General features: G+C 39.0%; 1 protein-coding gene across 3 annotated transcripts in view; it reads right to left on the bottom strand.

Moving 5' to 3' along the window:
- Positions 1–1,928: 1,928 nt before the first annotated feature.
- Positions 1,929–27,416, bottom strand: part of LOC102799097 (contactin-associated protein-like 4) — a 120,330-nt gene continuing 94,842 nt past the window's right edge. For 2 of the 3 annotated variants that reach the window (XM_087831609.1, XM_087831610.1), the window contains exons 17-24: positions 24,635–24,853; positions 19,643–19,882; positions 17,566–17,790; positions 16,070–16,203; positions 12,007–12,094; positions 5,342–5,560; positions 4,098–4,169; positions 1,929–3,062 (exon numbers count right to left, since the gene is read on the bottom strand). In XM_087831609.1, coding sequence (XP_087687735.1) covers positions 2,866–3,062; positions 4,098–4,169; positions 5,342–5,560; positions 12,007–12,094; positions 16,070–16,203; positions 17,566–17,790; positions 19,643–19,882; positions 24,635–24,853 — 1,394 coding nt within the window. In that variant the 3' untranslated portion in view covers positions 1,929–2,865. The remainder of the gene's footprint in view (positions 3,063–4,097; positions 4,170–5,341; positions 5,561–12,006; positions 12,095–16,069; positions 16,204–17,565; positions 17,791–19,642; positions 19,883–24,634; positions 24,854–27,416) is intronic. The other variant, XM_087831611.1, reaches the window with a different exon arrangement.

The raw sequence follows: 27,416 nt of genomic DNA, 5'->3' as shown, positions 1-27,416 counted from the left end.
AGAGTAGAAAACTGCCTCAAACCTACTCTGTGCAGAAGTCTGAACTGTGAGTTTTTGTCTCTCAGAGACAGATGTTTCAGTCTTTGGCAGCCGTGTTTAATGTGAGAATCCATCAAAATAACACCATGTATATGATCATATATGTGAAAATAACTATAAGCCTAAAAAGATGTTCTTTAAAGAATAAGCTGAAAGTCTAATTGTGGCTTACATCTGTCACACCTTTACTATAACAGATACAAACATATATAAAGGTTTGTATAAATCAATCCAGAAAATTTACAGGGATGAAGTCACAGTATTATGAAGTATCCAGTGAAGTTAGTAAGGCTTCTATTAATGCTTTTTCTTTTTTTCATGAGGAATTTCTTGAGCTACACTGAACAAAAGAACTGATTTCCATCCCGTCGTAGAAGGTTAGCTGACTCAGCACATCCGTTTTAAAATTTCTGAATTAAAGTGTCAGACTGAAATTATATAAAAATCATCTGACTTTGATAACTGTTCACACGATATGAACTTACATATCAATTAGAGAATGTATTTTTAGGGTCATAATATTAAGACTTGAAGAAAAAAAAAAACACATTTCCCAGAGAAAAATGTACTACTGTACTTTAGCTAGAGAGAGTTCGTCATTCCCGCTCTGGTTATATAACCAACCACATCCCAGGACTGCAGCCCTGACACACGGCTGCTCCCCTATCTGTCTCTCTCTTTCGGTGAACTGACGTTATAAATAAACAAACGAGACAGCCAATAGATGACAGCCATACAAACCATGACTGTTTTGCTGCACAAAAGATTTAAAAAATATAATAAAATAAAAAGAGTGGCTGTGTTTTGGACCTTCATATTTCTCAGAATTAATTAGAACCATATTCTGTACCAAGATGTGGATACTGGAGCGGAAAAAAATCAAAGCTACTGATCCTACAGTTGGAAAAACTCAGCAAACTAATCAGACACACTGCCATGTATAACATAGCAAATAGTCAGTGTCACAATGTAATTAAATAAATCTTTAGCAAACTAGTCAATTTTTATCTCTTGCTTAAATGATAATTGAAAAATTGGTGACCAGGCACGTCTATAGTGCACAACCTGTACTGATGGTGTAACAAGTTGGGAAATCTTTTTAGTTCTGGTTTGGTCTCATAAAAAGATATTTGGCTCTTTTGCTGCTCAATGTTCCATTACATTACACACGGAGCCTGATGTTTGAGCCGGTGTTCTGGCAAAACACCCTACTTATCAAGCTGTCCTACTTGTTGTTACTGCGCACAACTCAAAACGGCCATATTTTAGGTGTTAATACTACACGCCTATTATTTGATCCTACCCTGATCTCGTGCATGTGAAAAAGGTTAGTATTATATATTTTACTTTATTACAGTGGATACTTGTTTTCCTTAAGCTGTTGTCAGTTTGTTAACTTTTCAAGCTAACATGCATTTTGTTTTTTTGTGAAAAAATACTCCAGTTTGGAGTCTCAATTAAAGTCATATTTCAGGTCTTGATTTAGTACTTCTAAACTTCTGTAAACTGGCGTACAGCTTAAATCAGGGGTCCCCAATCCCAGTCCACGAGGGCCGGTGTCTCTGCAGGTTTTAGATCTCACCCTGGGTCAGCACACCTGAATCACATGATTAGGTCATTACCAGGCCTCTGGAGAACTTCAAGACATGTTGAGAAGATAATTTATCCATTTAAATCAGCTGTGATGGATCAAGGACACATCTAAAACCTGCAGGGACACCGGCCCTCATGGACTGGGATTGGGGACCCTGGCTTAAACCTTGTCCTACCTAAATAAATAAAAGCAGTGTGATTTGGCCATCAGAACGTCCTACCGTCCTATGTACGATGGAGGTATAAACCATGTAAGATAGCATATACGTTACAATTAATTTACGTTACAGTAATTTATGTTACAGTAGGATGTCTTGACAAAGTAGGACGTTTTGTCAGGACACCGGTACCACAGTGGGCCTTTTTTGTGAATACAGCTGCCTACTGACACCAAAGATGATGCTTTGAGTGGTGAGCGTGAACACAAAGCTTTGGGCCTAATGGCTGAACAGTGAGTGAAAAAACCTACAACGGACCATCACCTGAATCACTAAGACGATAACAACCTTTGTGGTAACATTGCTTTCTTATTGTCAGGATACACATTTTCCGTCAACAGTGATCAAACTCATAACTTTGGAATGTGTTTGTGTGATGAGGAATAATTTCTACGGATGTAATTCGCATATACTGTATATTTAGACCACTGACCTCACAAACGTTAATGAAAACTCGAGAAGGGGTTAAAAACAGCCAGTTACTGGGAAGAATAGCTGGAAACATGAAAAAGGTAAATATAAAATATCCATGGATGGCTTTTGTTGGATCATTTGAAATGCAGGCAAATGTCTCGCAGGCAGTTTGGAGTTCATCCCCATCTTTCTCCAGGTGAAATCCAAACAGAAGACAGCTTCACACTCTCCCTGCCCATGCACAATAAAAATACTGTTACCTCCATTATTTCCAACATTTCAACATTAGCCAGATTGTTACAAAGACATTATTCAGTGTTTCACATTGCTGAATATTTACAGTTGCTTGAACAAGTATATCAACACCCTTAAAGTCCAGCGCTGTTGCATCAGTGTATTCACATTTTACATTAAGCAACAGAAAGACAACACTGTGAAAATTGTTCTTCTTTGCTTTTCACATGCTGCAGAGCCACTTCTGTCATAGAAGTGTCTGAGTGGCTCTCGAGTGCACTGCAAAGTCCCAAGGCGTGTCAAGATGCGTCTGTCTGCAGCTTCGGGTCCAAAAGCCCAGCAGTGCATCGGGTCATCGGGCCTCCAGTTAAATGAAATACTCCTTTGGGTTTTCAGTGGAGAGATTCTGGGAGTCAGCCTGGTTGTTAAAAGGAAAGTCTTGGCTGTCCTCCTGTTTGACTCCCTTCACTTCCTTGCTACGATATGTATCCTTCCTCCGGTAGAGGAATCTGGCCGTTATCGCCAGTGCAGTCACAATCACAAAGATGACTACTGCAATGACACCTGTAAGGTAAAAGGATTTTGTAGCATATCAGATATCAACTTTCAGATTTCAATGTGGTTGAATGTTCTGACGTTATTGTAGCTGATGTATGCATTGGAAGCAAACTCTTCCCCTCGTAGTACCATCTCTAAATTTTTTGATTATCTTGCTAATCGCACTTTAGAGAACATTAAACACCAGTTTAAATCTTTGGAAGCCATCGCGCTCTTCTGCTCTGTTGAGCACATTTGGGAATACGAGAGCAGGCTCCATTTAATTGGCATTCCAGAATCCATCTGAAATCAATTTCATACTACGTTACATTATAAAGTGACCAGAGGTTTTAAGATAAGAGCAGAAAAAGTTTTCCCATCAGCAAATCATCCCTACATTGGTTTAATTAGATGGGCTGCCCTTTGTGTACTGGATGGTTTAATGGACAGTTTTAAATGACTTTTCTCTGAGTCTCACCTTTTCTATCTGCACAATTATAGATTGAACCTTTTCAGTCTTCACTTTGAATCAATCCGTGCTGGCAGAGCAGCAAAGTTTTAAATGAGTTTTAAATGGACTCCTGCCTGGCAGACCACTTTACTCTTTCTTGGAGTTCAACCTCTCTCCACAACTTGATTCGCTTGAACTCATCACTTTTTTTAAAAAAATAAAATGGCACCAGTAAAGCACATGAAATTTCATTATTTTTAGTCAAGGGCAATACGATTGACATGATAAAACAACCATTTTCCACTGTAGCAGTGCGGGTGTCCAATTTTCCACCACAAATAACACGGACACTGATGTCAGCAGTTCTATCTTTAAAGCAATTTTGTTGTTGCTTAAAAAAAAATCACCAACAAATCACAGATGCAGGCCAGTTTCTGTTTGCTGTCATTCTCCTCACACAAAAATAACCAAACCTCTGCTGAAAATGTTGCACAAATCTCTTGAAATGTAGGTAACGAGGTGTAACTGCCTGCACACCAGCACTGCACGGGTGGAAAATGGCAATAAGTAAAGACCAGTGAAGAAGATACAAAGGTAAAGCAGTTTAGTACCTCCAATTAGGGCCGAGTCAATCCTGATGGAATTGACTAAGGGTACACCTGAACCCACTGAACCAGACTGGTCTACAGGAGAGAGAGAGGAGAAAAGAAAAAGGTGGAGAAAGCTAAGGACAAGAATGTGAAAAACCAAAGGACTCCAAGAATAAAAACAAGGAAGAACAGCCAAAATTATTCACACCAGAAGAAAGAAGCACAACATGAGGCAAAATTAGAATAAAGAAAGAAATGAGATCAAATCAGAGTCAAAAATGAAAAGCAGAGACTCAAAAAAACCCCAACCCATCAGATCAGGGAAGATTACTTCAGCTCTACAAGTGACTGCTGTAAAGCATTGCAAACTGGATTAGAAAGAACCCAAAGGATGGAAATCCTAAACGAATCTCCTGTGTCTCAAACTCATTAAATCATCAGTCATACTCCCAAAACAAGAAGCATACTTCACGTAATTAAAAAGCCGTTTCTGAGCTGGAAGAGCAGCTTTCATTCAGTTTCAGTGCAAAAATGAAAGACAGCAGGAAATATATGCCACCCTAATCACAGAATCAACTCCAAATCCCATTGGCCAGATTGGTTTTTGCATTACGTGGCATCATAGTTTTTGTAATAAATTTGCCTGTGTACTATTGTAGTGCAATCAATTACACTGGCCTTCAACGTTTGTCCTGAGAAATAAATATTTTGATATTATGATGATGAAATGCATTGTTGACGTAGCTCCTGTGGAGTTGAAGTGCTGGCATAAGCAAAAAAGATGGTACGTTTTCATTTAAAGGCTTTATACTTGACACGCTAACTCAGAGATGCATGAAAGTGTCTCAGTTACGACACTGCACAGTCACTGCTATCAGCTGTACTGGGTGCAGCTTATATTCTGCCAAACTGGCCGGCTCAGTTTAGATGTCTACTTAAGATGCAAACTGGAACAAATCCCTTCTTCTAAAACTGTATCTATTGATAAAATATTAAAATAAATATAAAAATGCACATCAGGAGAAAGGTTGGAGAACAATAACTGTAAAAAAATGGAATAAAGTACAAGGTGTTACTGTTATTCCAGTGTGTTCCAGTGATTTTCCACACAGTGGTTCTAGTTTTGAAACTAAGATGTGACATTTTTATTTTATTTTTTGCAAGAAAACATGTAGATGTTCAGCCAAAACTTTTAACTTTTAACATATTTATATTTTCAAAGATTATACCATAAAAACAAGTCAGATGTCTCCTCCTTTTCTCACCTGACAGGTGGTGTGTGTTCTCAGCTGAATAGGAATTGGCAGAAGCTGCGGAGCCGCAGTTGGACTGAGCTAAAGGGCCAGTGATGATGACGGGGCTGGAGTTGGGGCGGAGCAGAGCTTCTTTCAGAGGACTGATGGTGTTAAAGTGGACAACTGACAGGCAGCCTGTAAAACCGAGGGAAGCCAACCTGGATAGGTCTGCATCCAGGTCATCAGACTCTGGAGAGAGAAAATGAGCAAGATAGAAAATGTGTAGTGAGCAGTGAGGATCCAAAGGCAGGGCACGGGAGTTGACCTCAAAGAGCAAATAACAAAAGTAGTAAATAACCCCCTATTTGTGAAGGAAGAAACACTGTCAATACACACAGTGACTGAACAGAGGTTTGTAGATGGGTATGAAAACAGACTAATGACTTGCACGGGAGAAACAGGATGTAAATAAAACATAAACATAATAAATTACTGACAAGACACAAGAGGAGAAAAAAGGGAGGGGTGAAGAGTTCAGATGTAAAACAAAAGAAGAAAAACCGGAAGAAACTGAGACACAATAAAAATGAAGAGAAGGAAATAAGGAAGAAACAATACAACTTATCGAAGGCAAACAAAACATTATGTACAACAAAACACTGCATATATCAAAACGAACACCAACATTCATGCACAAACTACAGTAGCTGAGTGGGCCATTAGTAATAATTATATTTATAAAGATAAAGTAACATTCAGGATGCAGATTTTATAATGAAGTACATTATTTGCTGTATAATCTTCCAATTAAATATTATGAATGCATGTACCATTGTTCATTAGTAATAGCGAAGCCAGTTTTCTGAGGGTTAACAGGGACACATTTATTAGTTAAATCCGTGTCTATGGAAACTGCCACACACTGAATAATTTCAGCATGCAGAAGTGCAGATGCAATGTGATCTGATTATACGTCCAGGCTTGGCTTTTCCAGTCTCGGCAATCACAAGGTGACAGGCGGCGTACAACCTGGACAGGTTGCTAGTGTGTTGCTGCGATCATCTGATTATCATGCACACACCATTTTAAAAGTACAGAAATCTTCCATTTATATACTGGCAGCATGCAGACAGACGGGCAGATTGCACTTTTCTCCCTGGTTGATTTTAGCAATATGCTTACTTGAACTCTGTTAAGCGAATCAGTTTTGTTGATTGCATTACTGCTTATCTGTTGGTGAATTGTATGCTCACCAGCAAGACACAAATTGCTGCTCAATCCTGAAAGTCCCAATTTCCAGGGCTCAACATAAAGTTCCATTCATGTTATAGTGACCGCCTTGTAAAAATGCTCATATTTACATTGACATCTATTTAAAAGCCATGTCTACAACAACAATTTTGGTTGTTACAGCTAGTTGCTCCCTTAGTCAAACCATAGGATGGATCTTTTTGTTGACCAACACTGGCACTTTTGACAGGTGAATAAGTGGTTGCCACTTATTCAGGTCACAAAACTGGACTTTAAAAAACAACAACAAACCTTTAGAGCATTTTTAATGCAAGTATCTGATGAATAATATGCTTTGCAATGTGGTTAGCTTAGCTATGGCCTATTTGTAACTTCAACCTCTCCCAGTCTGTTGTGGCTCTGACAAATATGGGGAAAGTGTGACATGATCCATTGAATTGATCATGTTTTTATTCAAGTTTTTATGGTTTAGATTTTTGTATTAGTGTCTTCTTCTTGTGTTCCCTTTTGTATCAAGTTTCTAGTGAGTTTCCTTGTCGGTGTTAATTTGTTCTTTTGTCATTTCCTGTCTTATTTGGATAATTTTCTTGCATCTTGTTTTGTGTTTCACTATCTCTTCTGACTCACTGTCTTGACTGTCTTCACCTGTTGCTCGTTACCCTCCTGTATCAAATCCTTAGTCAGTTTCCTGTGATTAATTCTGTCTTTGTCCTTGTATTTATTGTGCCATTCTGCTCAGTGTAACTTTCTCTGTTACAGTCCTGTCTAATCATTATGGCTTAATGCTTTGCTATCCCTTCCATCTTTCCCTGTTTTTTTTTTTTTAAGGAAAATGAGATCTTTTAATGTCTCATCTGAGATGTTGTCTTTGTTTTATAGAAGTTTTATCGAATCTGTGATGTCTTTTTGTATCGCTGCCTGGTTTGGTAACCTGATGGTGAAGAATAAGAATCGGTTGGGACTTCTGGTAAAAACTGCTAGCAAAATTTCAGGGCGCTGACAAGATGGACTTTTGGCCATTTACAATAGAAATGTGCTTAGAAAGGCTCGTTCTATTATTAATTGTTTGAACCATCCACTTCACAGTGAGTTTGAGTTGTTGGCTTCCGGACGCCGTTTTAGAGTACCTGTGAGGAAGACTAAAAGACTCCAGGTCTCTTTTCTCCCTACTGCATCTTGTCTCCTCAATGGCAAATAACTGTCCTAGGACTTTCTATCACTATTATTGTCATTATTATTTTATAGTATTGTTCTGTTTATTTATATCCTGCTGCTAAACTAATTTCCCCTTGTGGGACAATAAAGAAATTGAATTTAATTGAATTGTTTGATTGGGTATTTATTTGGGACTTGTAGTTTGTGGACCTGATCATCAGTATTAAAAGCCTGCTTTTTGTTGTGTACGATGTACACAAACTGCAGTTTATGATGCTGTGAATCTGAAGTTAAAGCACCAAAACTGATTGCGACAAATCAATAGGTGGCATGTCCATCTTTCATATACAATCATATGATCATCAGCATAAACTCAGTCACCTCTGTTATAGCAGACAGTCAGTTATTCTGCTTTCAGTCTGCAACCATCACATTATGAGAGACTCTCCAGCATTATCTCTTGATTTTATTGACTTAAATCCCTCCATCATTCACCTCTGCTCCCTCACAGCAGTGTAAACAGCAGCTGTGGAAGCCCACATTAATGCTGGAAGCAGCTGCATCACTATCTGTTCAGATGACTGAGAGGTGACTGTGGTTTTTACCAGCATACATCTGCATGCTGATGAGAGCAGCAGGAGACACTGCTGCAGCCTGTAAGCTCCTCTCAGCTGATGCCCCCCCTCTACTTCCAGGTCCATTAGTTAGGCTGATGGATGACACGGTTGAAGGCAAGTGACAGAGAATCTACTTTCCTGATGTTTTCCTGATCTGACTCTCTGCCTCCTCTAGTTCGACTGCAGGGTAACATGCTGACATGACAGTATGAAAACATGGTGTGCTGTACTAAGGTCTATTACAATATACAGTACTGGTGCTTTACCTCTTTTGTTCTTAAATGTAGTTGCTGTAATTGACCAAGATTTTCCTCTACACCAACATTAGCTAGATAAATGAAGAAATTAAGATCACACTCACTACTTACATCCTACTAAAGTGGTTCCTTTGAAAACCAGTTTATTTATATTTTTAAAATTCATTTTCTTTCATGATATATCTTAAGAGTACTTATGCAAATCTCTGATACATGGAAGGAAATTGTGTATTTTTCTATTTTTGTTCCACTGTTAGTTGTTCTTTTTATTAAAGAGCTGTGACTGCGGCCTGTGGTCTCCCAGACTCTTATTCACAGTTTATATCTTAGTCCATCTTTCATGGAGGCACCGAGGGAAAAAAATGACTGGATTTTAAAAACAATTTAAAAACTGTAATCACACCAACACTGTTTCAAGTCTCTGCCTATGACTGGACTGGAAGTGGGAAAAAGCAATACACTAAAGAAACAGCTGATTCCCATTTAAAAGTTTAAAACTTATGTGGAAGAAGCACATTCAAGTAGTCAGAATGAGACCTCCAGGGATGAGCAGTGCTGGAGCAGTCCAAAGGGACACAAGATCTGCACTATAGAGATGATATAATTATATTATATAATAATAACTATTATTTTTCTTTTTCAGTTTATCTAGAAAAAACAGCTGGCTCATTTGGGAGGGACTCAGAGTAGAGCTGCAACTCCTCCACATTGAAAGAGGCCAGCTGTGGTGGTTCAGACATTTGATTAGGAGTCCTCTTGGGGGTGAGGTGTTCCAGGTATGTCCTACAGGAAGGAGGAGGAGGACATGCCAGAGATAACATCTCTCAGCCTGGGAACACTTACGTAGGTCATTTTTATGCTCACTGCATCGCTTGTGTCACGTGATGCGTATATGTAAGAGACATAAAGACACACAGAGGAAGATGTTGCATCTGTCTGAAAACGTGAGTTTGTGTAAAGAAATTTGCAAAAAAAGGCTGCTGCCCCGGCAACATAGCCCCAGATAAACAGCAGAAAACGGATAATGTGTGTATGTGTTAGTCCCCGTAGGGAAATTGCTCCTCTGCATTTAACCCATTCACCCAGTGAAGCAGTGGGCAGCCACCAATGCAGTGCCCGGGGAGCAGTGTGTAGGGACGGTACCTTGCTCAGGGGTACCTCAGGGCAGCTGTTCAGTGGAGTCAAACCCCCGACCTTCCGATCATGGGGCAACCACTCTACCTACTGAGCTATCCCTGCCCTCAATCCCTGCCATGAATGGATGGATGGATTTATCAACACTAGGAACTTAAATCTTAAATTAAGGCAGAAATGTGCCGGTCCCATTTATGATACAGTTTAGATCAATCCAGCTCGATTAAATCCAGTCCTAATCACAGGAAGCTAAAAACAAAAACTTGCAATTATTTCTTTGTTTCTGCTCTATAAATCTGGAAAGACTGTTCCTCTTAGATGATAGCACAGTTTTAAGGAAAATGCATTTCAACTCAGCTGGGTTGAGCAGCTGAGTTGAGTGCGTGGTGATGGCACGATAAACTTGCCTTTACTGTTGTGGACAGCAAAGAAAGATTTTCATTGCACAGGCAAACGTTTCTTGCAGGGAAACATGTACTGTGTATAATACAACTTTGAAACTTGAAATGTATTGTGCCAAGCTTGTTTTTTTGTATACACAGCAGTATATATGCAGATAAGTTTCTTTCTTCCTGTTAAAAATTAACTTTAAAGGTTCTACAGGTGGGGTGTTAAACGTACGGCCAATTTCGTATTTCGATTATTAATGGATCGTCAGTATGTGGGAGCCGAATCCTCAACCTGGCTGAGAATCCACACAGGCAGGGGTGGGGCTTTATTTTGATGGGCACACCATGCAGCCACTCACATGCAAAGATAGACTGGAACCATAGCATGGGGGAAAAGGAAGGGGGCAGACGTTCTGAAGTCGGATTTAAACATGAGCATGTTGGGAAAAAGTGAAGAAACGAGCGGAAACTTAAAATAAGAAGCATCTAGCTGCATTTCAATGATATTGAGTATCTGAGTGTCTAAATGAGCGTCACAGGTCTGAATGTGTGCTTGAAGCCATTTATAATTCTTGTTTGATGTGCTGCTCACCACAAAGAAACACAACAAAAAAGACATTTTGGACGTTTAACTATATTTTCAGTTTTAAGTTTTACAGTTTTTCCCAGTGATAAAAAACCTCCCTTTTTCATACTACACAAAGTAATTAAGCAATAAACAGTTAACTTGTTGAAACCCAATGGGGGACAAGAGGGAGAACATCTGGTTTAATGGGATGTACCGCCAGATCTGTTATTTAAATATAGACATGTGTGGGATCCACAGAAACATCAGAATCTCAGCTAAAAGCTCATGTATAGGAATTTATTTTATTTATGTCTTAATCACATTATTTTATTGTATAATGCCTTGGTGCCACTGGATTTTAACAAGTCTCACACTCATACATTAAGACAAATGGTGGGGGTGTAGTAAGGAAGTTTGGGGAAGCAGACAACTCCACAGGAAGTCTCTTCAAGGACTCTGGGAGGTAGCAAGGGAGCGTGAACCTTAAGGCGTGAAACAGCTGTGCACTGCCTTTTGTTACTGAAGGTGAGACTCTGCTGACCGTCTGCCCCGTGGTCATGTAGGCTCTCCACAAGCTTGTTTGTCTGTTCTTTGTGTGTTTGGATTAAAGAAGGTTAGGTACTGCTCATCGCTCGTCTGCAGGCTTTATTTAAATGGAAAAACTTCCACAACACTCACAAAATCATTTGAGCGACCACCAAACAGCTAAAATAGCAAATGATTATGATTAAAAAGCAGGTAAACAGATCCCCCCCCCGGCAAACAAAGAAACAAAACCTGGACAATCCAGGCAATGAGTTACCAGAACATTTTCTGCCATTTTACACTTTATTTTTTCAATTTAAGTCCAAGGAGTCGTGCTAACAGGTTTCTTTCTTTGTCACAGCAGCGTTTTCTTTATCATGCACACAAACAGTTAAATATGTAAGTTTTTTACACCGACAGAAAGGGGAGCTTCACTGGCCTGCTTAAGATCAAAGTGGGCTATATGTGGCCTAAAATGAGAAAAATCTGCAACTCCATCTGAATATCAGAAAAAGTTGTTGCTAAGGTCCAAGATTGTAGCGTGCCTCCCCAAAACCCAGAAACTACTTAAAATATCTTTTGTTTACTTCTTGACTCGACATTTCTGAGCACTCAGTACTAAGATGAAAATATCCCTTTGTCCAGCTAACAGCTCTGGTTCCATTTATCACAGTCAGTTTTTCTAAGAAAGCTCACGCTGAGAGTCAGGCACCAAACTTCTCAGAGCTATTATCAAATGAATGTGAGTCTGAGTGCTCCCTAACTACCTTCTCTCTTCTTTTACCGTGTCCTCACTCACCGTGCACTCTGCCCAACACCAGCGACTTGATTGCATTAAATTCCCCGTCAGATGTCAGGTTGAAGTCTTCTCTGGCATTTTGGTCAATCTGAAATAAATAAATAAATAAATAAATTGGCTTTTGTTCAACCTTTAATTTGTAAATTAGAATACAACACAGGATAATTTAAGACAAATAAAAGCACAGAAAATTAAAAGATCTGAATACAAATTGATGATTAAAAAAACAAAAGGAAAGTTTATGAAATATTAGAACAATTAAGAAAAATGAAAACTGAAAGTTGAAAGTGCATCAACTAGGACATGAACAGCTGGAAGTGGAATAAGATCAAATTAAAAATTTAAAATGCCCTAGGCATAAAAACGAGCAGCATATTACATTGTTCTGTGAGCTATTCTAGTTATTAGACGCAGTGAGTTTTACTTTCGTGCCAGTCATTACTTTTCTGTCAGCGGTGACGTGAATCTGGCGCTCCATCCTTTTTAAATTTGATTATTTTTTTTTTTTTTTAAATGTTCAGCTTTCCCTTTATCTCAACAGCTCAAAGGGAGGAATGAACAACAGAGTCCAAACTTGCAGTTAAAAACATTCAGTCATCCAGAATGAAATTCACCACTGGAGATTATTTTAATTAGAGCAGCTCCACAGAGAATATCTCGCCATGTGGCCGTGAAGAAGAAAACCTAGTCGAAATCATAACTGAAGTTTCCATCAAAGGGGAAAAAAAAGAAAAACTTTTGTAAGTCATTATAAATGCTGATTACTTCAACAAGACATCTACTGTTTGAAGTAACATTTACTTGAGGTCATAGTTACACTTCTTTATCTTAAAGCTCCAGAATGGTGTATTTACAAGACCTATTAGGAGAAATGGAAAAAGCATTCATAATGATCTTTGGTTCAGGCCCAGAACAGCTTCATGAGTGAGGGGAGAGGGGAGGATTAACAGATGGATGTTATTATGGTGAGGAGAGGTGAACGTGGCGCAAATCTGTAAGATTTACCGGTTGATCTACGTTGCTTCCCAGACCACGGCCACAAGTTGTCACCAAAAGAATGAGGTCATAGATACAAGTGGTGGAAATGAGCTTTTTCTCATGGGTGACAAAGTTCTTCCTTAGAGATGAGCTAAAGAGCTCAGTTATTGAGAAAGGGCTTAGATTAGAGCTGCTACTCCTGCACATCGACAAAGGAGCCAGCTGAGGTGGACCAGGGATTTCTTACTGGGAGGAGGCTCGAGGACAGACCCAAGACACCTACCCAGATGTTCCCCCAGAGAATGGGACGACAGGGCATCTTTGCTTAAACTGCAGACGACCCAGATGCAGACGTGGATAAGCGACTAAAAATAGAGTGCTAAACAGACCAAAAACAAATAAAATACTAGCTCTGACCTTTCACATTTTTATATTGAAATTAGGGCACATACAAGGCTAAAGAAGAGGGGTGATTTATTGCAATGAATCACATATCTTATGTATTTACACCATTCTGCTTGCTTCTTTCTGCTGCTCTCTTATCTGTAAGAGGTCACCACAGCAGGGTATTATTTATTTATTTACTTTTACACTCAATGCCCTTCCTAATGCAACCCTCCAAGGTGTTTTTTAAAGGTGTGAGGAAATATGATGAGCTGTAGGTGAAACTGTAATTGGGTACTTATGTTAAAGTGTACATAGAAGTTTTTGCCAATCCATTACACGCATTGTATAAAAAAATAAGTTGGTGTGAATGAAAGTGAGTGTACTAGGAATCCAAAATTGCCATTAATAGATTAACTAGAAAGATAAGAACTGCATTTAACCTTGATATTAATCAACTTAATGAATAGATTGAGTAATGAGGATCATTTACAAGGTCTAAAATACAACAGATGTGCAGTTCCCTCAAACCATATTTTTAATTCAGTAGATAGACATTCACACAGAGTAAAGAAACATACTACGTCCCTGTAGTCAAATTTTAGTGAAAAATAGACACAAATAAACTTTACACCGACTCAAACACCGTCTCTCCAACCCAACCTGTAAATTGCTTGCAATAATTGCTGACATTAAATTGTGGAGGCAAGTGAAAAAAATGACTGAAGTTGCTATTAAACATGCTTAGAATTAAATAATGAAAACTCAAAGACAAGCAGGAAGTCAGGGAGGTAGGCACTTTAACTAGCTGCTTTGGATACCTATGCAGGGAGAGGCTGATAAAACAATTACTGGTTAAGAAAGCGCCCCAATTGGGTTTGCAGTTTGCAGTTCTACTGATATGAAATAAGCTCTAGGTACATTTTTATAGCCTTAAAACTGATATCACTGAAATTACAGTAGGTTTCCACATATTATAACCTAGATTGGTTCTATTGAACAGGAAGTACCTTTTGCAGTCAGGTCCCTTGTGTTTACACAAAGAACTTTATCTTGCTGTCTCTGACAAACTTTGATGTACTATTTTAAGGATCTAATGGAGTGTGTCAGTAAACCTAAAGGAAACTAAACACTGGGCCATCTGATAAGAGCGCAGAAAGAGAGGGCATGATGTATTAGCAGCCCAGGGTGATTTAGTTTTTCATTTTTCATTCGCTCAGGGCGAGAGGATATGACGGTGTCCAATTGTGAGACCACTTTAGAGAGTCTATGCTGCTGGCCATCAAGATGCAGCTGGGTGACAATCGATGAAGGTCACCTGATGTTCCCGAAGCATGTTGTAACAATATAATGACTCAAGGTGATGGAAACCGGTAAGATGAGATGCAACTCATATTTCACTGGACTCTTGACAAACTGCATCAAGACAAGGTCACCTTATATTTCATCTCAGAGTGTTGATAATTATAGAGACGTCCAGGCTGCTGGCTCCCAGTTAGATTAAGTTTACCTCATATATCATCTGAGGCTGTTGTTAACAAGATGTTAACGCTGTTCATGAGATTTAGATATTTTGAGGTTGATCCATATTTCACCCAGAGCTGTTTTAATGTGTAGTTCATCCCTGCTATCCTTCCATAGCTCTGCAGTAATAACTGGAGCTTCCTCGAACTAAATGAACACAGGGATTATTGAGCCTTCCTGAAGCGACATGATGCGACCGGATCAAATGGAAAATAATTTCGGTTAAAAAGTAAAAAACTTTTTAACAAATGGCAACTCGTTTCAGACAAATCATTTTAAACTGCTAAATCTGCCACATGTTTGTGGGAAACATCTGTGCTATACATTTTATGTCAGTGGTTTATTTTCCATGTTATGACTGATGGTGAAGGAAGTAAAGAAGGAGCCTATGCACAGCTGTGAAGTTATCGTATCTGTGACAAATAGAATCTGTGTGCGTGGCATGTTTGAATAATAACATACAGATAGAAAATATTAAATACAGAAGATGACATTTAAGTATTTATATTTTCTTATTTTTGGGGTCTATATCTTGAAACTGAATGGAAATGACTTAATTACAGGGGCTGGGAGCACATTAACTTTTGGACCATAAACGAAACAACATCCAATGCTCTTTACTGTATAAGTGTCGGGGTTAATAGACTCAGGTTAATAAAAGCAAAAGTAAGTCAGGGTTTCCCGATACGGACGGGTAAGTTGTAATAGGACCTATTCACACTGGGCTAATGGAGTTTGTTTTAAAACAGTGAGAGCACAGTGGCATATCTGGGAAAAAATGCTCACGCAGGAACTGCAAAACATTCAATCATTCTTTAAAATAATTTGATTGATCAGAGCACAGTGCTCTTTGTCCCCATCTGGTGGTGAAAAAAACATTGTAACCTTTTATTTTAAAGTGGAAGTCTTAAAAAAAGTTGAAACGGCAGAAATTACACTCTCTGTCACTTCAAAGCTGTTAAAATTGAACAGTATTGTTATTTTGTGTGTAAGGTGAGATACTCCTCACTATTTTCTACTCACTCGTGCAGTCCCTGCTTTTGTAGTCTCTTGAAGATTTAAGGAAGCACATATCACCTTGTCGTATACTGTATGCATGTATTGTATAGTGTATATTGCACATAACCTAAGTAAAACCATAAATGTAGTTATACAGTATTTGTGTTCTTTTCCTCACCTGCACAGACACAGAGTCTGTCAGCCTCCTGATGGAGACGGTGTGCAGCTGTCCGTTGGCGAGGCTCCTCACTTTGCTCCTCAGCACTTCGGTGTCTCTGCTGCTGTCCAGCTTGTATCTCACCTCCAGCTTATCTTAATCACACAAACACACAAAGTTTTTCCACGTTAAACTTCTTTCTTTCTCTTGACGAAAACATCCGTGTGTTCTATAACCTTTACGAAAAAAACACCCTTAAGAAGAATAACCTTAGATTCGCATCTTTCGGATTCATCACTGAGTTAATAAAGCTTTCCATTTTAAGAGGATTAAGAGGTAATTCCCTATCAATAACAAAACTCTAAATCTAATTAATTTTCCTAATATACAGAGCATTCGGAGCGGATTTATATAAAGCAACGTTATTTCTTTGGGGCTTTTAAGATTAAAACCAAGGATATGAAATTATACATTGTCCTTCAAACACATCCATGTTATCAGGATAATATTTTTCAATTATAAATAATCCCATAAGAAACACTTCATAATCATGATTCACTGTGTTCATCTTTTAATTAGGTGTATTTACCAAAAAGGAATAATTACTTGATGTAATAAAGCTCATTCCCGTAGCTGCCGTTTCTGATAACGTGGTTTATGTTAAGTTCTTGAAAGCAAGACTTAAGTGATTAACAATGAATATCTATCATTTTGGCTGAAGAATGTTTAAGTGCAGCAAAGGAAATAAGCAGAACAAGAGAGAGCTCTTAAGGATTTCACTGGACACGTTTAAGCACATTTACCTGTCAACTCCCCGGTCAGCATGAAGCCTTAATAACTCAGAAAGCCGACAGACTACAGGACATTAACAGCAGGAAAAAAAAACATTTATAGCTAACCAAGCAGCATAGTGCCAATTTTATTGCTGGATGCTGAAAATGCCATTCATCACCCAAACTCTTATTCCTGCAGCCCTTTTTCAAAGACAAAACAGCTGGACGTGTTAAAAGGCAGTAGAGTAGACAGTAGTAGAGTAGACAGGGATCCAGAGAGAGGATAGATCTGACAGATTCTTATAGATCTTCTGAAGCTGCTAAGTAGAGGAGGAGGAGAAGACTGAGAGAAGCAGGAGAGGGCAGAGCCTGATATGTGGAAAAGATGACGGGAAAGGGGAAAGACTGAGAGGTGAGGAGAACTTATATATATACAGGGTGAAAGTCTCTGTTTTTTTACGTTCCCCCACAAAATATTTTGGTTTAGGTTTGAAAATGTGTTGGATTTAAAAGAAGTGACATCCATAATGAAGGAAAAGATGGATCATTATCAGGAAAGAATTACAGAAAGATATTTAGAGGGTGAAACAGTTGGTTCATAAATAACAGAAGACATTCAACCTCAAGTCTGAAGGACGAAGAGGAGAGAGACCAAATTGAACATGGAGAAGAAGAAATGCAAACAGAAGCCCTCTTAAATTTGTCATCAGGTATGTCTTACTGTAAGACAGGTGTTCTCCTCACCATGTTTATTGATGAGCACAGCCAGGTATTCTCTGTAGTAGGAGCTGACGTAGAGCAGCAGAGCTGGACTCTGGTTCGTCCTGAAGCTCAGGGAGACGTTTTCTCCTCTGAGCGTCATGTCAGAGTAGATGGAGGATGGCAGAGCGCTGCTGTTCCTGCTCATCTCGTAGGGCTCCTTGAAGGTGTAGCTGACAGATGTTCCTGACTTGAAGCTGGCTGACACCTCTGGAAGAAAGCGGCCACAGAAAGGTTATAGCACCTACCTACCTCTATTATTGTTATTATCTTTTTTTTTAGCCATGTTATTGCTGACATTTTTCATAGATTCCACTAAAAAAGTGGGAACAAATTATACAAGATACAATTTAAAATAGGTTCTCTGCTAAGCTGCTATGTTTAGACACAGCACTGATTAAGCTCTTGAGCTAGCTGCCTTTTATTTATGCCTGTATGATTCGTTGGTTAGTGTGAAGTACCTAAAGAAACAAACAAAAAAAAAAATTCTTTTGAAAATGGTGGGTACAAGGACTGGACTAAAAAAAAAAGTTAAAAAGCAGCCAATGTCCAAAGAAGAACTTTGAAAGATTTTTAGAAAGTCTGGAGAACCTCTGATCATGACCACTTAAAAAAACTACAAAAATGTCTGGCTCATTGCAAGCGAGAAGTGAGGGATGGCTCAAGACGTTTGCACACATTTGCATGTACATGAGCAGATCATTGGATTAAATAGATCCTGTGTTGTTTTTCCTCTGATAGAAATGACAAAATGTACAATTGACATATCTAAGGTTGCCTCTCAGTTTCAATATTCAGTTGCTACTGGTTATTCAAATACTCTTTAAGTTAACAATTTCACATAGCCTAAATAGTTTTTAACACCATAAGAATGTTCTGAAAAAATACTGGAGCAGGAAGAAAAACAAATACTAAAGTTTGGCTTCAACTTTAAATACAGTTGTATCTGTTCTCTATTCAACTAATGAATCAAAGCAATTAAACACACTTGTGGAACGTCAGCAGGCTGAAGAGAGAAGGTGCCAGCAGCGGGAATGAAAGAGGGGTGGAGAGTCCTCTTAACCCGCTGAACTCAGTGAAATGTTTGTACCCAGACATAGAGTTCAATGTGAAGATGCATCATTAATGCAATGAATTTACATCAAACCAAAATACTTTGAGTACTTTTTAACGAGTGTCAACTGCAGAAAAACGATTCTGTGAAACAATATAGATGAATACCTTAACCTTAACATCCACTCTGAATATTTGTATTTATTTTTATTACCATATCCAATTTATTTTGAGTTTCATTATTATGATAATTCGTCCTATTATAGTTCACTTTACAAAAATAGAAAACTTTGTCTGTATGTTCTACCTGACTTCACAGGGATGTAAACACAGAGTTGATTCTCGGGCTCGAGGACTCCTCCAGCAGCAACCACAAGCTGACACATAATCACAGCTTTAACCTTAGCTTGTGGGATATAAGAGCTTATGAAATTAAATGTAAAGCCGAGGAAAGATGTCAGACACATTGAGTGGCTCTGTGCAGCATGTGTGTTTATAACAGGTCTCCTATAGAGACGTCAAGGCAGGTGGAACCATTAATGTTGCTCAGTTCAGAAGAAAACACGACCTTTTAATGGCTTCAGCTTTTCAAAGACTGAAACACTTTGTGAGAATTGTGTCAAGAGAATGTAAACACTTCCTGTCACTTCCTGTTGTCTGACTTGTTGATGTTACTTTTATTTATTTATTTATTTTGAAAACTTCCCTGTTGAGTTTTGCTGAGAAGATGAACTTTTTAACAGAAACTCTGTAAAAACTTCCAAGATGTGCCAGTTTTCTAGTTTATCATCATCATCTGTGAGGCATACTCGCTCTCTTCCACTCCACTACACTAAGAACTTCAAGGATTTCTACCACGTACTTCTTTATAGGTATTTGATAACGTTGCAAGTGAAATAATTTGAGGATATTTGTTACTGCCTGTGACGATGAGCTCCTTCAGCTAAACGACATCTTTACAGCATCCAGACATTTTTAAAGTACGACTCTCGCTACACTGTGTGTGTACCTGTTTGGCAGAAGACTCCGGTGTACGCTGACAGGTTACAGTCACAGTGGAAGCCATTAGCTCTCTCCACACAGCGGCCATGGTTCTGGCAGAGCGAGCCGTAGCTGCTGCAGTGACCCGGGCAGCCGGGTTGAACGCCCGGTGTTATCTTCGCCCTCTCCTCCAGGTCCAGAGTGACGCCGTTCAGCTGCAGAGAGCGGATACAGCCGCGGAAGCCCTTCTGCCTGGATGCTGTGCCTCCTGAAATCACAAAAGTTAAGCGCCATTATCTTTACTTTCCACCCTTCTGTGTAGAGATCTTCCCGAGGGGTTGAAATGGTTATATTGCTGATATCACAAGCAATCAAGGCCAAAGCGTGCTCCCCGAGAACAATGATGCAACATCGATTTCTGTGTCTGTCTTCTTTCAGGCTCAGGCTTTGTTTTATTCTAAGTGCGCTGACAAGCCAGTATGTTTTTATTTCTCCTCCTCCTGTCATCTGTAGCAGATCCACATGTCGCCTCTGCTTCCCCAGAGGCTTCAAACTGTCAACACTATTTCTATGAAATGACACAATGATGAAAACACAATGAGGCAACAAGCTGTAGCTGGAAGGCTGATTTAAAGGTATAACTTTTGTCAGTCTGTCTATATAACATCCTTCCAGCTGCTGACTGTGTGTTTGGCAGCCTTGATGAATTACTGTCTGAACCAGTGTCTGGTTGTATGTCTGAATTTGTAGGGGGGGAGCAGGAAGGCAGATTACTAGACTTTGCGTTGCTCATTCTTTCCACACTTACCTTACTTGCACACAAACAGTGGAGAAAAATCAAAAATGCATGTCCACTTTTGCAAACATGCATCCCATCCTTTCAAATGTGATGGCACAGCCAGAGTTCAAACCCGACAAACTCCCACTTCTGCAAAGATCGGGGCTCGATCGTTACTGTCCTCAGAGCACAGACGAGGCAAAGCTTTGCTCTGCGTGTTCAAAGCTGACAGCTTCCTATTGTTTAGCAGCAGGAGCTTTTCACACCAATAAATCAGAGCTCTGCTAGACTCCTCTCTCTCCTCTGATGTAAGCCAACAAACTGCATATGGTTGAAACAGGCAGTTTAGCCAAAGCAACGCGAGTGCAGAGGTAAATATTCCCTAAAAGCTTTTCAAAATGACAGTTACTCTAAATGATTTACTAAAATCTCTGTGTTGACAGTGAGACATTATACTGATACTAGTATAAAGAACATGATATATTTCCTGGCGAACATCAGAGATAAAGCAATGATTTGGAGAGAAAATTTTACAGAATGAGAAAAAACTTTTTTTTTTAAAATGAGAAATAAGAGCATGTAATTAAAATGATGAATGTTGTTTCAAGCATGTTTTGGGTAACTCAAAGGTAACAAGAAACTACACATGACAATGAAAACGCGTGTCTGAAAAGCAAAACCATCAGAATTTGGACCCTAACAGAAACTGAAGGCGATGCTTGGTGAGATCATTCCTCAATGAATGATTAGTGAATGACTTGTGGAGCTAAAAAAGACAGATGGAGATCAACGCAAGCATCATCAGTAAGAATATAAAATAACGATTGTGCTCTTTTCACAAGATCATAGTGGCGAGTACATGCTGCAGCTGAAGCAAACAGTATGTGACCACTGGGGAGTAAGTGGGAAAGAATTAGTGGGATCAAAGCAATCATCAAAGGTTGTGTAGGTGGCTCAAAATACAAAGATCCCTCAAGCTGCTGGCTCAGGAAATGTGGTGAGGATGAATTCAAACGCTGTAGCACAGTAAGCTCTATGTGAATGATGTCAGGCTTATAAAATAAATACACTGATGCAATACAGGCAGGCCAGAGGCACACGCCATACATTTGCAAGGCTCTAAATATTTATTACAGTGCACTTTTTTTGGACTTAATCATTGAACTTTGGCTTCATATCACATTAGCAGTGATGCTAAATGAATGTCAGTCTTCTACGCAGTTCAAACCCTTAACAGAGCTTTCATTTTTGCATCATATCAACTGGATCCATATAGAATGCATGACTTTTTTTGATTAATGTAATAACTTTAACAATTCATAAATTGAGCATCACTTTAGTGGAATAAAGTACTTGATGGATCTTTATTCCAACCCATATCAGCTGATACGATTTTTCATATTGTACTGGCAAATCTCATACTGTATGAAGCATCTTATTGAAGCTGCTTCAACTTGCATACACAGGTTGCTTTTCCACTGTTTTTGCTTCTGCACAAATTTGTGTTTAAGGGCAGGAAGGTCCCAAATTCATACTGTCGGGTTAACAAATATAAAGACGATTTAATTGTGGGGCAATATTTCAGCAAATCAAACTGAGATACACTAAATTTTCTATTAAGCAAAACAGGTATACAGATCCTGGTCACGACACCACTCGCAGCAAGCAAAACACAAATTTACGGACACAGCGCACCAATAAACTATAGCTTATCTATTCAAAGCAGGCAATACAACAAGTGATGTGAAATGTCCCTTGGAATGAATGGAAAAATCTTTCACTTGAAACTGCTGTGCGCAACTATTTTACACCAACAAACGGCAATAAAGAAAAATGGAAAAGCAATCCTATGGCTGACAGGAGGCAATAACATGGGCTATTAATCGAAACAATGTAATTTGCTGCCTTATAAAGCAGTGCAAGGAATAATTAAGGCTCATAAATACACTGTTCATGGAACTATGGGTTATGAATTTAAAGGAGACAACTCTGTGTCTTATTAAATCATAGCTAAGTAGATGGGCTAATACATCTGTGCGGTGCACCTGGTGAGACTTGATTTATTCAAAAGGCACAAAAGCATTATAAATCCAAACTATAGGGACCTGGCAGGATTATGATTTATTAAAAAGTGAGTACAGCATTGTTGTGGCTAATGCTTACATAATTTCTGAGCTGATACGAATAGTTATTATACAGTCGTTTATAGATTTTGAAGAATACGGGTGGAAATTCCTCATGCCTGTTCATCAAATCTAAAAAATAAATAAATAAATAAAGTCACCTTGTGAAATGACACCAACACGTTTTCATTCAAACACTCCTTCATACTTAGCGCAGTGTACTTTCCTGATAATTTGGAGGTAAACATACACGGCTTTAGGCTGCCAGTGGCGACCTGCTGGCTATTCAGAGTGGATTATCGGCTAAGCACACTGAGCAAATCAATATTCACCTCAATCTCCCTGCTGCTGCAGCTGCCGCCTTCATCCAATCTCATCAGTGTTTGGTAGTTTGTTTTCCTTCCAGTGCGCGTTTACTGATATGAAGTGACATGCATAATATTTACACAATGATAAAACCCGATAATACACAATGGATTTTCAGTTTTTTGTTGGATTTTTTTGTCCCTGCAGAGCTACAAACAGACTCTGAGGTCAAACAAATAATTTCAATGGAACGAAGGGATGAAGTTGAGATAACGAGTTTGAAGTTAAAGAATTTTAGTGAGCTGGTTGTTGATTTGCACAAACTTCTCACAAATAACTTCAGATTCATTTGTTTATTAAGAATTTGTGCACCACACTCTTTATCATGCCACTGCTCCCTGAGGAATGCGTATTCAGTGGTCAAAACCATCGCCTCAGCAGACTGATACTCGGTAGAGCTGGCATTTAGTCAATAACAGTTTAGCACTTGCATAGCTATAGAATATTTCTCTTCCTTTTCCAGCACGTTTCAGGAGACAGGACCTCCTAATTGTATTGTCTTTTAGATGTCACTGGTTTATGCTGTAGCTCTGTGAGTGACGATGTAGTAGAAGACCCAAAGAATAAATGTGCAGATGCTGCACCTTTTATATCCAATACAGCTGAACAAACACAGGGTTCAGCAGCAGCAGCAGATTAAGTTACTGCTGCACAATGTTTGACATCCTACATAAAACCACTTTAAGAAAACTCCTTTATACCATCTATAACATCTACACACAAATCAGACTCATGCATTGTGTCTGCAGATGCTGAAAATAAGCACCTGGATTGATTGCTGAGGAAATGTTGTTTTTGTTTATTTTTTATTCTGAGACAATACAGCAGTATGACTCCAATCTTTCCAGCAAGATTATCAGTGTCAAATCTAACACTACTCATGTTTCCCGACTTCTATTAAGACACATGACTTCTCTTTCATACTCAGATTTTTGTTGGTGTTGCTGAACAATTTCCTTCCCACAGTAGACAAATAATATTTAAAGCTTACTGTCCGGCATATTGATTTTGTTTAATATTGGTTGCTCTGCTCCCTTTTTTTTGTTTACCCTTCTCCCAGTTTCTGATCAGTAGCAATATGGAGCTTTTTTTAAGGATAGATCCAGCCCAAGCATTATGCATATTTAATAAAGACTTTTGCAGTAATGTGCTATGGCAGTGAAGTATAAAGGAAACAATGCTGACTTCAGGTTTTCACAAAAATGTAACACTTTTTGTAATTTCATTCAACATATTCAGGGTTTTCTGTGCATTTGAGTGAGAAATCACAGAAATCACTGCAAACGTAGCAGATTTTACCTTTTAATTAGGGTACTCTTTAATTAATTTTCTTTTTCTTTTCTATTCATTGACTCATCTGTGGTAAATAAGCATGACCTGAGACATCTGATAGCAGTCAACTCCCAAATGACTGAATCCAGACGGCTCCTGAATTTATTAACTGTTCAGTTCCAAAAGCCTCAATAAACAAGCACTGAACTTGTCAATGTTTCATAGAATCCTGTCTAATGGGAACCTTTTTCTTTAACCCCTGAAAGGCACAAAAAAGACTAATTTGACTAAAATTTCTATAATTACGAAGCTGACAGTTACTGAGATCCTGAAAGAAATGGCTTTGAATCATCCAGAACTAAGACTAATGAGGTGAAAATTTACACAAAGAAAGAGTCATGTTTATACTTCAGACATAAATCTACAAGTTACATGAAATATTCTTACTTCTTGAGGATCTGAATATTGGATCTCTACTCACCTATGAACAGCTGGCTGTTGAGCTGCAGGTGGAAGTGTCCGTCAGCTGGCGCCTCCTGTGTGGCGACAGGAAGTTCATCCAGTCGAAGCGACGCTTCCTTGACGTTCCGCTCGGCTCGGACTCGATGCCACCGGTTGTCATTCAGTGGGAAGCTCGACTCGACACGAACCTCCAACGGGCCGTTACCAACATCAAAGGAGAAAACCACCTGAGTGGAGGCTTGACAAAGGAGAATGGATAGCATGTGAGGCAAAGGGGTAGTATAAAAATGTTATTGTTTCATAGGAAATGGTTTAATTAGACATCATATTAAGTTATTCTGCTCTCTGGCGAAGCACTGTCAATAAATTGATAATAATCTTGTAATCATTAAGATCATGCAGTTTCTTAGCTGTAGCAGTGAAACAATTCCTTATGCTTAAAATAACCCATTTCTAGTTTATAATCTTAAAAAACAACAACAAAAGTCTGAAAATAATGAGCTCAACTTTTGTTTGAGGCAATGTCTCTTCATTGCTGTTGCTGCTGTCGAGAAAAGAATGAAGATTTCAGTCATCGCTTCTTGCAAAGACACAACGTGGCAGACCCAACGTCAGCATTTAATTTATGCAAACAATGAACATTCACTGTGACTCAATTAATGGGAAATCTACATCTCTGTTGAAACCTCTATTTACTTTGACAACACAGGTGTTCCCTCGCCAAGTGCAGCTATAATCAATCCTTACATGTTTCCACAGAGCTCCAACACTCAGTCTAAAACCTGCCAATGGCAAGAGTGGGAACAGAGATGGGAGTTTTAACAAGCAGGTTTGACTCGAGTGTCTGGAGACAAAACAAGAAGACATCAGGGATGCAGAGCTCTACGGAATGAAGTTTAATTACTCCCCCACAACAAAAACAACAAACACCAAAGCCAACAAAGCTCCTAAAGAAGCAAACTGGGAACAGTTCTCACAGGATAACAAACAAGAGAAAGCTAATTCAGGTTGTGTACTGAATACCTGGAAGAAATAGACCATCATCTGATTGTTGAGAGCACCATGAAAAGAAACAAACAGAGTTAAACAACAGGATTGTTAGGGCAAGTCAGGCTTTTTCAGATTCCCTGCTGTGCTTCTTAGACTTAAGTTCAGCCAGTGATACTTTTAAATAATGATCTGAACAGGTGTCAAATACCAGGACATGGTGTCCCAGCAGGATGCCGTATTAATCACGCTGATCAGAAGTAATTCACTTCACCTGTCAGTGGTTTGTGGTTGATTATGTAAGTAAGCTTTAAAACGTCTTTTATGTATTACGATTTATAGTCCTGCTGTATTTTCCACATCAGGCTCCTCATTATGTGTTACTGTTTTTTTGTTTTGTTTTGTTTTAGGACTGACCAGAGGTGGGTGTCTTGCTGCAGCACACTCTGGAGTGCTTGTTACGGCAAAAGCACTGAAGCAAAGGACATTTTGCGGGGCAGAAACCTGAGGCACGCTGCAAGAAACTTGAGCTGTACAGCAAGACAACAACAATATTCACTTTGGGATTTAGGAGCTGCCATGAATAATGAATGAAGCAGTTTAAGGAGTTAAGACCTCCATGATTATTGCAAATTACCAAAGTAAAAAAAACACAAAACCCTTTGTTAAGAGATGTATTCTGAAACACTTCTTCAGCAGAGAATCAGAGAGGAGAAACACACAGATTTTCTTGCTAGCAAGGGCAGCCTCCAGAGCTCACACACACACACAGAGTGAGGCTCCAAGATTCGCAAATGAGAGACTGCCCCGGTCTTTATTTATACTTCATTGGGTGCTTGTGTGGTGTGTGTGTGTGTGTGTCAGAGTGTGACCCCATAAACGACTTCCCTTAACCTGCTGGTCTTGAAAGTCCATCCACAGTTCATCTATATGTAAAAAAGGCACTTAGACTAAAACTGACATAGCTACGTTAATCCTACCGTAAAACAATAAGACAAGGTACAACCTTTCCCATGCTCCTAGGATGTGGGGGTGAACGCCAGAACACCCTGGAATGTTACAGACCTCCTAGGATGAGACATTCTTTCAATATGCCACCAACTATATACTTCTAAACACAAATGATTACATGCAGTATTCTATCATATCATTAAAAGACTATACTGACTACTAAGTGCAATTTTCCTTTGACACCCTTCTATAAAATAAGTTCAGTAAATCAGTAAATCAGATTCATTGCATTCTACTGTGTATTACAAAATCCCAAACATAACACAGCACTTACAGTATGCAGAGAGATATTGTTCATTTTATACCAGAATTAAATGTAGAAAAATGAAACCTTCAAGTGCAAAGGTTGTAGCATTTTGCAGGTGTTTTTTTGTGATACTGCTGCTTTTAAGGAGGATCTGAGTTTTCCTCAGAGATCCGGATTCATGACTCAGGACCAGAGCCAGCACCAGCACCAGCACCAACACCATGAGGTGCAGCCCTTCTTCAGCACCACAGACAGCGACTCTGTGCTCAACTGGCTGAATACAATTCTGCAGATGCTCTGCTCTGTTCTCTTTGTCCTCTCTAACAAAGGGTAATGATTTAGGAGACCACAGACGAAGCAAGCTACCATTCTTCATGTTTTACTGGTGGAAGGTGAGGATGTATCACTATGGGAGCACAAGAGCAAGATGAAGCAGTGTCCCAGCATCCTGCAGTAACCTCATTTAGAAATTGTTCTCTATCTCCAGCTACAGTGTAACCAGGCGATCTGAGGCAGCTGGAAACAGAGCAGCAGTATTCAGAGCTGGAACAACCAC

This window comes from Neolamprologus brichardi, chromosome 18, assembly GCF_056152115.1.
Source record: "Neolamprologus brichardi isolate AB-2024 chromosome 18, ASM5615211v1, whole genome shotgun sequence".
Lineage (NCBI taxonomy): Eukaryota > Metazoa > Chordata > Actinopteri > Cichliformes > Cichlidae > Neolamprologus > Neolamprologus brichardi.
Note: the sequence above shows the minus strand (reverse complement) of the source record. Positions and strands in the feature narration are given on the sequence as shown.